This window comes from Rhinopithecus bieti, unplaced genomic scaffold (genome assembly GCF_001698545.2).
Source record: "Rhinopithecus bieti isolate Rb0 unplaced genomic scaffold, ASM169854v2 scaffold_12476, whole genome shotgun sequence".
Classification (NCBI taxonomy): Eukaryota; Metazoa; Chordata; class Mammalia; order Primates; family Cercopithecidae; genus Rhinopithecus; species Rhinopithecus bieti.
This window is the reverse complement of record NW_016807303.1, coordinates 969,072-981,187: the sequence shown is the minus strand read 5'-3', so window position 1 is coordinate 981,187 and position 12,116 is coordinate 969,072. Positions and strand designations below refer to the sequence as shown.

The 12,116-nt window shown below is 37.4% G+C and overlaps 1 protein-coding gene across 1 annotated transcript in view; it reads right to left on the bottom strand.

Moving 5' to 3' along the window:
- Window positions 1-12,116, bottom strand: part of SENP6 (SUMO specific peptidase 6) — a 117,745-nt gene that overhangs the window by 30,756 nt on the left and 74,873 nt on the right. Inside the window, 5 exon segments of the mRNA XM_017881128.1 lie at window positions 5,965-6,081; window positions 6,202-6,311; window positions 7,618-7,844; window positions 8,821-9,015; window positions 9,406-9,439. Of these exon segments, the coding sequence (XP_017736617.1) occupies window positions 5,965-6,081; window positions 6,202-6,311; window positions 7,618-7,844; window positions 8,821-9,015; window positions 9,406-9,439 (683 nt within the window).

Here is a 12,116-nt window from a genome sequence, read left to right as displayed (position 1 = left end):
AAAAAAAAAAAAAAAAAATCCTCAATAAAATACTGGCAAACCTAGTCCAGTAGCACATCAAAAAGCTTATCCTCCACGATCAAGTCGGCTTCATCCCTGGTATGCCTGGTTCAACATATGCAAATCAATAAATGTAATCCATCACATAAACAGGACCAACCACAAAAACCACATGATTATCTCAATAGCTGCAGAAAAGGCCTTTGACAAAATTCAACAGCACTTCATGCTAAAAACTCTCAATAAACTAAGTATTGATGGAAAATCAATAAGAGCTATTTGCGACAAACCCACAGCCAATATCATACTGAATGGGCAAAAACTGGAAGCATTCCCTTTGAAAACCCGCACAAGACAAGGATGTCCTCTCTCACCACTCCTATTCAACATAGTGTTGGAAGTTCTGGCTAGGGCAATCACGCAAGTGAAAGAAATAAAGAGTATTCAGTTGGGAAATGGGGAAGTCAAATTGTCCCTCTTTGCAGATGATATGACTGTGTATTTAGAAAACCCCATCGTCTCAGCCCAAAAATCTCCTTATGCTGATAAGCAACCTCAGCAAAGTCTCAGGATACAAAATCAATGTGCAAAAATCACAAGCATTCCTATACACCATTAACAGATAAACAGAAAGCCAAATCATGAGTGAACTCCCATTCACGGTTCCTACAAAGAGAATAAAATACCTAGGAATCCAACTAACAAGGGATGTGAAGGACCTCTTCAAGGAGAACTACAAACCACTGCTTGACGAAATAAAAGACACAAACAAATGGAAGAATATTCCATTCTCATGGAGAGGAAGAATCAATACCGGGAAAATGGTCATACTGCCCAAAGTAATTTACAGATTCAATGCCATCCCCATCAAGCTACCAATGACTTTCTTCACAGAATTGGAAAAAAAACTACTTTAAAGTTCATATGGAACCAAAGAACAGTCTGCATTGCCAAGACAATCCTAAGCAAAAACAACAAAGCTGGAGGCATCATGCTACTTGACTTCAAACTACACTACTAAGCTACAGTAACCAAATCAGCATGGTACTGGCACCAAAACAGAGATATAGACCAATGGAACAGAACAGAGGTCTCAGAAATAACATCACACACCTACAACCATCTGATCTTTAACAAACCTGACAAAAACAAGAAGTGGGGAAAGGATTCCCTGTTTAATAAATGGTGCTGGGAAAACTGGCTAGCTATATGTAGAAAGCTGAAACTGTATCCCTTCCTTACACCTTATACAAAATTAATTCAAGATGCATTAAAGACTTAAATGTTAGACTTAAAACCATAAAACCCTAAAAGAAAACCTAGACAATACCATTCAGGACATAGGCATGGGCAAGGACTTCATGTCTAAAACACCAAAAGCAACGGCAACAAAAGCCAAAATAGACAAATGGGATCTAATTAAACTAAAGAGCTTCCACACGGCCAAAATAGACAAATCAGATCCAATTAAACTAAAGAGCTTCCACACAGCAAAAGAAACTACCATCAGCGTGAACAGGCAACCTACAGAACATTTTTGCAATCTACCCATATGACAAAGGGCTAATATCCAGAATCTACAAAGAACTCAAACAAATTTATAAGAAAAAAACAACCCCATCAAAAAGTGGCCAAAGGATATGAAGACACTTCTCTACAGAAGATATCTATACAGCCAACAGACACATGAGAAAATGCTCATCATCACTGGTCATCAGAGAAATGCAAACCAAAACCACAATCAGATATCATCTCACGCCAGTTAGAATGGCAATCTTTACAAAGTCAGGAAGCAACAGATGATGGAGAGGATGTGGAGAAATAGGAACGCTTTTACACTGTTGGTGGGACTGTAAATTCGTTCAACCATTGTGGAAGACAGTGTGGCGATTCTTCAAGGATCTAGAACTAGAAATACCATTTGACCCAGCAATCCCATTACTGGGTATATACCCAAAGGATTATAAATCATGCTGCTATAAAGACACATGCACACGTATGTTTATTGTGGCACTATTCACAATAGCAAAGAGTTGGAACCAACCCAAATGTCCATCAATGATAGACTGGATTAAGAAAATGTGGCACATATACAACATGGAATACAATACACCATGCATAGTTGCAGCCATAAAAAGGATGAGTTCATGTCCTTTGCGGGGACATGGATAAAGCTGGAAACCATTATTCTCAGCAAACTATCACAAGGACAGAAAATCAAACACAGCATTTTCTCACTCCTAGATGGGAACTGAACAATGAGCTCACTTGGACACAGGGCGAGGAACATCACACACCGGGGCCTGTTGCAGGGTGGAGGGCTGGGGGAGGGATAGCATTAGGAGAAATACCTAATGTAAATGAAGAGTTGATGGGTGCAGCAAACCAACATGGCACATGTATACCTATGTATCTATGTATCAAACCTGTACATTGTGCACATGTACTCTAGAACTTAAAGTGTAATTAAAAAAAAAAAAAAATCCTGATGTTGGGTAGATCCTGCTGGTTGATGGTGTTGTCGAGTTCTTCTATATCCTTTTCTATATCCTTGTTGATTTTCTTTCTAGTTATTCTACCAATTGTTGAGAGAGGGGTACTAACATCTCCAAGTTTATTTGTGGATTTGTCTGTTTCTCCTTTCAGGTCTATCAGTTTTTGCTTCACACATTTTATAACTGTTGTTTAGTACACAGGATTAGTATGTTTTCTTGGTGGATCACTCCTTTATCATTATAAAATATCCTTCTTGATCCCTGGTAATTTTCTTTCCTCAGAAGTTTATCAGACTCTGCTTTCTTTTGTTTAAAGTTTGTATGGTGTATCTTTTCCATCCTTTTTCTTTCAACCTATTTAATATCATTACTTTGACATGTCTTGTAGACAGTTCATTGATTCCTTCCTCTGTCTTTTCCATTCCACTATTGAGCCCAGCCCCTGAGGTCATTATTTCAGTGTTGTATTTTTAGTTCTAAAATTTCCATTATGTTTCTTCCTTTTTACATTTTTGTTTTTTTGTAGAGATGAGGATTTTGCTATGTTACGCAGGCTGGTCTCAAATTCCTGGCCTCAAGTGATCCTCTCACCATGACCTCCTAAACTGCTAGGATTACAGACCTATCCATTTCTCTCTTCTTTATACTGTTTTGAGTTTTCATTTGTTTCGCAAGTTGTCATCACGTTCATTAAAACATTTTTATGATGGATGCCGTATCAGTCTGTTCTCTCACTGCTCGAAAGAACTACCTGAAATTAGCTGGGTGTGGTGGTGAGTGCCTATAATCCCAGCTACTCGAAAGGTTGAGGTGGAAGGACTGCTTGAATGTAGAAGGCAAAGGCTGCAGTGTGCCGAGATCACGCCACTGCACTGCAGACTGGGTGACAGAGCGAGACTCCATCTCCAAAAAAAATAAAATAAACAACAATAAAAAGAACTACCTGAGACTGGGTAATTTATAAAGAAAAGAGGTTTAATTGACTCACAGATCCACAGGCTGTACAGGAAGTATGGCTGTGGCGGCCTCAGGAAACTTGGAATCATGAGGGAAGGTGAAGAGGAAGGAAGTACATCTTACACGGCCGGAGCAGGAGTAAGAGAGAGCAAAGGGGGAGGTGCTACCCACTTTTATAAACAACCAGAACTTGTGAGAACTTACTCACTGTAACAAGGATAGCAAGGAGGAAATCTGCCCCCAGAATCCAATCACCTCCCACAAGGCCCCTCTTCCAACAGTGGGGATTACAAATGGACATGAGATTTAGGTGGGGACACAAACCCCAACTGTATCAGATACTTTAAAATCTTTGTCAAATAATTCTGACATTTGTGTCTTCTTGGTGTTAATATCTATTGACTTTCTTTTCTCATTCAGTTTGAGATCTTCCTGATTCTGGGTAAGGCAAATTATTTTCATTTTGAAATCTGGACATTTTGAGTATTATGGTTTTTGTTTTTGCTGGCAACTATGTAGAGCAATATCATTCTTGTGTTTTAGCAGACTTCCTCTAGCACCACACTCCAATGGGTAGTAGGTGTTACCTCACTATTGTGAGGTGGGACTAAAAGTACATGTTCTCTACTAGACCTCCACTGATAACACAGGGCTCCCTGTTACTGATGGATGGGGTGGGAGGTCTCCAATAGGCCTCCACTGATACCATCTCCAATGGAGTTCAGGGGTAACTTGCTACCCCTGGGACTGGGATGCAAGTCCAGGCTGCATAGTTGACCTTAATTACCTTGGGGTCATTGTGAACTCAAAATTAGCCCTTATCTGCCCTGATCTCTGCTATATTGTTAACACTGAATATAATCTCCTTTAAAGCTCTCACTTCCCTTCAATTTCTCTTCTTACTTCTTGAACAGCTTTGAAAATTATTCATGGGAGCCTTTTTATTCCCGGTCTATCTTTTCAAATTTAATCTCCAGGATCTGTCCTTATACTTTTTCTCATTCTACATCCCTACCTAAGCAATTTCATTCATTCTCACGATTAAACAACATCTTACCATCTCTGTTGGTCAGAACTCAACCAAACTCTAAAACCATTTGCTAAACTGCTGATTGGCACTGTCCTTTTGTTATATCACAGATATCTAAAAGGGAACTTATCCCCTCCTCATCCAAGCCTCTTCTGCTTCTGCATTCACTGCTTTAGTGCCAACATCATTTAGCAGGTCTTTCGAGCCAGAAAACGAGGAGCTACCTGGCACCCTTTTCTCTCCTCCTTAATATCCACTTAATTAGTCCTGGAGTACTACTAATTCTATATACTAAACAATTCTACCTCATAAAACGTCTCATCATTTTAACTAAAATATCTTAATTAGGCTCCTTAAATTGTCTTGTTTCCTTAAATCACCTCTCATCTAGACTTCCACAGTGTCATGCCTGTCAAAATGGTCTTACAGAAATTCAATTGCATCATTTCACTGATCAAAACTTTGCTCTTTATAACAACATGTGTTTTCCCACCAAACTAAGCTGCAACCACCAACAGGCTATAAAATCAATTCAGCAGATTCCAGCATCAATTTTTGAAAGTTTTGTTTTGTTTAACGAAACACAGTATAAGAAACTAGAAAATATTACAGAGAACTATGCATACTGATGCTAAGTTCTGTTTTATTTCATATACATGTCCATTTTATATCACACACCAGTAAAAACATACAAATTGATACACGTATAAAGACACTGCACACAGGTGTATACATGTGTATGTTGGGTCATAACATATATTGGGTCATAATGTAAGTTCTTCCAGGAAAGCTTCCTGGTCCCTCACATCTCCCAACCTCCAAAGATAATGAAGCATTCTCTCAACTGCTAAGTCTGCACCATGTTAATGTTTCTATCATTGTTTTAATTCCGTATTTGTGCTTCCTAAAAGACCATAAACTTCTAACACTGTACTAGGCATTTTTCCTACTACTTCATATGTACGATCTCATTTAATTCTCACAACTTCTGTTTTTGGGGGGTGGGTGTGGGGGTAGGGTTTTGCTTTGTTGACCAGGCTAGAGTGCAGTGGCACCATCATGACTCACTGCAACTTCGAACTCCCCGGCTCAGGTAATCTTCCTGCCTGAGCCTCCCAAGTGACTGGGATTATAGGTATATGTCTGGCTAAGTTTTAAATTTTTTGTGGAGACAGAGTCTCACTTTGTTTCCCAGGCTGGTCCTGAACTCTTGGGCTCAAGCGATCCTCCCACCTTGACCTCTCAAAGTGTCAGGATTATAGGCATAAGTCAACTCCCTGGCCCAATTTTCACAACTCTTTAGACAGAATTCTCATTTTTAAAATGTGCAAAGACAGAAACAGATTAAATAACTCCCCAAATGTCACACAGTAAGTGGTAGAGATGGAATTTAAAACTCAAAAAGCCTGACTCTGGAAAACAGACATAGGATATAACGGAATGTTAAAGATTTAATAAAAGATCAGTAGAAAATTAACTTACTTCAAATAAAAGTCTATAATAACATCATTTAAAAATTCTCCTTCATTTAGACAGTGCAGGTCCTCATTAGTAACGGAGATGCCTCCCTTAGCTGGAGGTGGTGGATATACTATCAACCTGTAACAAAATTAGAAGGCAAGCAAATAAACAAATCTATATAAATGTATACACAACTGAAATGTAATAAAACAGAGAAAGACATTTAAGATCATTGCAAATATAAAATAATTCTCTCACTTTTCTACTGGGCCAATGAAGATGGTGTGGTTTTCTCCAGTTTCTTCTTCTTCATCAAAAAACTGAAATTCTTGTTTGCTTCTAAGCTGTATTTTAGATTCAAATGATACCTGGTAAAGGAAATTAGCAATTTACAGTCAATTAGGAAAAGTTTCAATAAAAAGGGTAAGCACAAGGCAAGAATGTGTTTCAATGCAAAAGGATTAAAATACGGAACTAAAAGTATGCATGATATTTAACAATTAAAATAAGAAACAGGCAAAACTAGGGGCCACTTTCTTTTATCTGTAGCTTCTAGATAGTGATACTCCCCAACTCATGTAACAGTAATTTTCAGTATCTTACTTCTCTAAGATCTCTACTATCTACATTAAATCAGATAATGCTGGTAACATTCAAAGAACCTTTCTAAAAAACCAAAGTGGTTTTTGCCTCTTAGTTCAATGGCTAGGCAATCTATAAGATGTAGGGGCAGAGGCTAAGGGAACATAGTCTAATGAGTTTCAGCCCTCCATAAAGCTAAGTGAAATGGGTTCCTTAGAGGAAAGAACCTTCCATTGAAGTTTGAGTCCATCCCAATTGCATTATGCTGCTCTTTTCTTCCTCTGGCACTGTCTCCCATGCCAACTATGCAAAAGAAAGAGAACCATTTCCCATCCTTCTTTTGTTCTTTTCTCAACTCACTAACTGTATTTATAGTTCTTTGGGGAGTCCTTGCTCAACTATCACCAAGATTGTGCTGCGGATAGCCATATTTCCAAGTTTGTAGGCAGTTTGAGAGATCTGTTCCCAATAAATTAGGTCAGCAAAGCTAAGCTGCTGTAATAGGAAATAAACTTAAGATGTTTTAAAATTATGTTTGTATTATTTACCATTATACTATGTGTTATAGTAGTATTGTGACCTTTGCTTCAGGTGGCTTCAGAGTTACCTAGCTATATGAGTAATTATTCTAGTATTAGATACATGTTTTGACAATAAAGATCAAATAGCATGTATTCTTCATTTTTCATATATGTCTATGTTGCATACAAATGTACACCATGGACCACAATTTCTTCAAACCTAAGACACAGGGTAACCAATCCATTTGAAAGTAGTGGTGTGTGCATATATATGTTGGAAGTAGGGTATAAAGAAAAAAGGATGACAGAAAAAATGATGATGAAAAGTAAAGATAAGGATAGAATGTGGAGGAACCAAAAATGCTTCTGAGACCTGTATCGAGTACTATTTGTCACCCACCCACCACTGTTTTGACACAAGATAGTTTACAAATCACACATGAAAGCAAGTAATTCTGAAATAGAATTAAAAGTATTTAACACTGAAAGGAACAGTATTAAAATAAAATATATTTTCCTTTAAAACTACCCATAATTTAAGAATATTTTTAAAATTAAAAAACATAATTACAGTTTTAATTTTGTTTTCCTTTTGCCCACAACTTCCTTTGATGTTCTCTTCATAGGTTCGTGTACAGGCAACAAGTCTGCCATTAGCTTCTTCAAAGGGAATTTTCGCAAAAAAATTGGAAATGTTATTCTTTATACCAATTTCATTAATGATACTTTCAAATACCATATTTGCCCGAGGATCAAGGCCATTTTGAAAAATTAAAATTATATATTGCTCTTCCAAATCTGAAAAGAAATAAATATAACTATAAGTCTAAAAAAAACAAAAGTAAACAGATACTTTTAAAGGAGTAATTATTAATTCTTTCCGGGAAGATAATCAGAAATCCCAGTAAAAAGGTCCACAACAATGTCTGACATACAGTGGATACACAACAATCATTGGAAAGACCAGTGTGTGTTACATGCCAAGTTTGCTTAAGTTATTAGAAGGAAGGAACCAGAATACATTACTCTAACAACAGTTCAAGAACAAATCTATTCACGGATGTAACTAATTTACTTCATCTAATAAATCTAAATCTATAAAGATATAATAGTTAACATTTTTGTCAAACACAAATAGAAAATTGCCACGTGAACTGATAGTATCTCAAGAGAATCTAACTGCAAAACATCTTTTCACTAATGTGCCAACTCTTGCAGATTCACTGGTAGCTAACACTTTTTCATAATTAAGCTGAAGCAGCAATTATTGCTGAAATGTGTTTATCTTCTAAGCAGTCAAGCCATGCTTTAAGTGTTAAAGGTGAAGGAAAAAAACCTGGAGAACCACATCTATGTATTATAAAGACTTAAGGCCCATTTTAGGAACTTAATAACTTCCTATTCAGGCCAAGTTTCACGATTTCCAGATTTATATGGCTGATTTACATTTAATATTCCTATCAGTTAAAAAATTTTAGTTTACTCAGGTTACAGTGTTAGTTAAGAGCGCAGATCTTTTGGGTTTTAATCTACTTAGAAACTTTCTAAATGAGTAAGTCTGGGTTTTATCTTCAGCCCTTCCACTTTCTGTGAGTTTTTCCTCATCTGTAAAACGGAGAAAGTAATAATCTATTTCACAAGGTAGCTGTGAGAATTACAGATAATATACATCTAAGGCATCTGTCAAAGTGCATTCACATTTTGCTATTCAACAGCTATTGTAAATACAATATCTATTATAATTACCTATTATAATCTGTTTTACACAACTTACTTGTTAATTTATTTATTCCTTTACAATCATTCCAAACTTTATCCTCCTTATTCATTTGCAGTTGCATACTCAGCTTTTGATAAACTGCTGGAATTGCCTGAAGAAACACTACGGGTAATTTTCGGACATTACACCATTCACATTTAGTTAGATCAGAGGTATTTAAAATAATCTCTACAGGATCATGGTCTGGTTCTGGAGGAAAACAAATGGAAATAAAAAAATAACTTTTAAGAGGGTAATATCATGAATGGGGGAAATTGTGAGGAAATACAAGTTTAAACGTAAGTACATATTTATTATGCTCTGCACATCATTACTCTTGTGGGTAATAAAAAAAAAATCTTTATAACTGCCTTAAAGAAGCTTTTTTATTTTTTCCAAATGAAAAGGGGTTTCTAAAAGTTAGGCTCTGTGATATTTCTGAATTAAATTTACACCAAGATATATGCCCTTTGATAAGAAAATATATGTAACAACTAACCATCTTAATAAATTCTATGAATATTATTTAATCTTTTATTCCTGTAAAGTGCTTTGGTGTAAAGAAAGCTTTAGTGAGTAAAAAAACATAAAATAGCTTACCGTCTAGCTGTATCTTGATAAAATCTAAACAAAACTAAAAAAGAGGATGAATTAGTATTGCTCTAGACTTACAAAGAAAGGCAGGTTTCACTTTTCTATTCAAGTACTTAGAATGTTTCCTATATTACTCGTTTATCTCTTAAAATCCCAGAGAGGTTGGTATAACATTATAATGAACACCTAAATTTTCCTTACCTAAATTCACTAACTGTTAAACTGTTAACATCTTGCCACATCCCTTCCATCACTCTTTCTTTTCTAACTTTTATTTTAGGTTCAGGGGTACATGTGCAGGTTTGTTATACAGGTAAACTGCACGTCATGGGGGTTTGACATTCACTTAATTGTCTTTGCATCCATTGATGGTCCTTGCCTGAATTATTTATTACTGGTGGTTACAAAAAGGTATTTTCTAACTAATTATTTCAATGTGGAAAAGATACATTAAGCCTACCATACCCTGAATTAATTATTTTACAGAAGTTAACAGATTCAAAAAAAAGAGGCAAGTATTTTGAAATGCATTAAAAAACAAGACAAATGAATACATACAGGGATGAATAGATATATGGAAAGCAAATACAATAAAATGCTAATAGTAGAACTTAGCTGGGAGTTATATAAAGTTCACTGCAAAATTCTTCCAACTTTTCAGTGTGAAGATTTTATAACGTAAAAGAGAAAGGAAATATAAAATAAATTTAGCAATTACTACAATAATTAATTGCAAAGTCTAGAATGTCACTAAACATACTCTCTAAAGATTGCGTTTGAAAGGAGTATGTTAACTGGTTTCTCTGGGAAGTAACACATTATTTGGGGACATTAAGCACGGGTACCGGCAGGGAATGGTGGCTTTTAACTGTTATCCCAGCATTTTGGGAGGATCGCTTGAGCCCAGGAGTTTGAGACCAGCCTGGCCAACATGTTGAAACCCCGTCTCTACTAAAAGTATAAAAAATCAGCCAGGCATGGAAATGCATGCCTGTAATCCCGGCTACTCAGGAAGCTGAGGCAGGAGAATCGCTTGAACCCGGGAGGCAGAGGTTGCAATGAGTCAAGATTGTGCCACTGCACTCCACCCTGGGCAAAAATAGTGAGACATCATCTCAAAAAAAGAAAAACTGAGCCGGGTATAGATGGCATGTGCCTATAGTACCAACTACTTGGGGCCTGAGGTGGAAGGACTGCTTGTGCCTAGGAGTTCAAGGTTACAGTTAGTTATGACTGCAGCACTGAACTGGGGAACAAAGAGAGACCTCATCACTAAAAAAAAAAAAAAAAAAAAAAAAAAAAAAAAAGTACTGTAGCTTGCGAAACATTCTAGCATACATGGATGTTGACATTGTATGTTTTGGAAAAATGTTAGCTGATTCAAAAAGTGTCAATAATGACGACACAAAGCATTCACTCATTCATTTATTTATCTGAGAATGAGTCTCGCTCTGTCACCCAAGCTGGAAGGCAGTGGCACAATCTTGGCTCACTGCAACCTCCACCTCCCGGGTTCAAGTGATTCTCCTGCCTCAGCCTCCCTAGTCGCTGGGGTTACGGTGCACGCCACCACACCCCGCTAATTTTTGTAGTCTTAGTAGAGATGGGGTTTGACCATGTTGACTAGGCTGGTCTCAAATTCCTGACCTCAAGTGATCCACCTGCCTCAGCCTCCCAAAGTGCTGGGATTACAGCCACCACACCTGGCTGACATAATGCATTTAAATAAAATTGTTGCATAAGATAAAGGAATTGAAGGAAGTTATATCTAAATATTTGTCATTTAGAAATATGTAAGTAAATCACACATAAATATTAATATTATAAGTAGACACCGGGCTGGGTGTGGTGGCTCACACCTGTAATCCCAGCACTTTGGGAGGCCAAGGCAGGTGGATCACCTGAGGTCAGGAGTTCAACACCAGCCTGGCCAAGACGATGAAACCCCATCTCTACTAAAAATACAAAAATTAGCCAGGCATGGTGGCAGGCACCTGTAATCTCAGCTACTTGAGAGGCTGGGGTAGGAGAATTGCTGGAACCCAAGAGGTGGAGGCTGCAGTGAGCTGAGATTGCACCACTGCACTCCAGCCTGGGCCAACAACAGTGAGACTCAGTCTCAAAAAAAAAAAGAAAGAAAGAAAATAAAAGTGGACATTGGTCTATTTCATTTAACTGTGAAAGTTTCTAAATTTAAACTGAATGAAAACCTTGATTTTATATATTCTCATTTGAAAAATGAGGGATTACTTTCTATTTGCGCATATGTGGTATTCCTAATAATACACGCCATTTTACTTCCTTAAACAAGCACTTGCTTTTAAATAAAATAGATACTTCTAAATAATGCCAATTGGCCGGGTGCAGTGGCTCACACCTGTAATCCCAGCACTTTGGGAGGCCGAGGCAGGTGGATCACGAGGTCAGGAGATCGAGACCATCCTGGCTAACACAGTGAAACCCCGTCTCTACTAAAACTACAAAAAATTAGCCGGGCATGGTGGCCGGCGCCTGTAGTCCCAGCTACTCAGGAGGCTGAGGCAGGAGAACGGCATGAACCCGGGAGACAGAGCTTCCTGTGAGCTGAGATGGCGCCACTGCACTCTAGCCTGGGCGACACAGTGAGACTCTGTCTCAAAATAATAATAATAACGCCAATTATATCACTGAGCGAATTAAAATGATTAAATTATCTAATAATAAGCAAGTGTAGAATT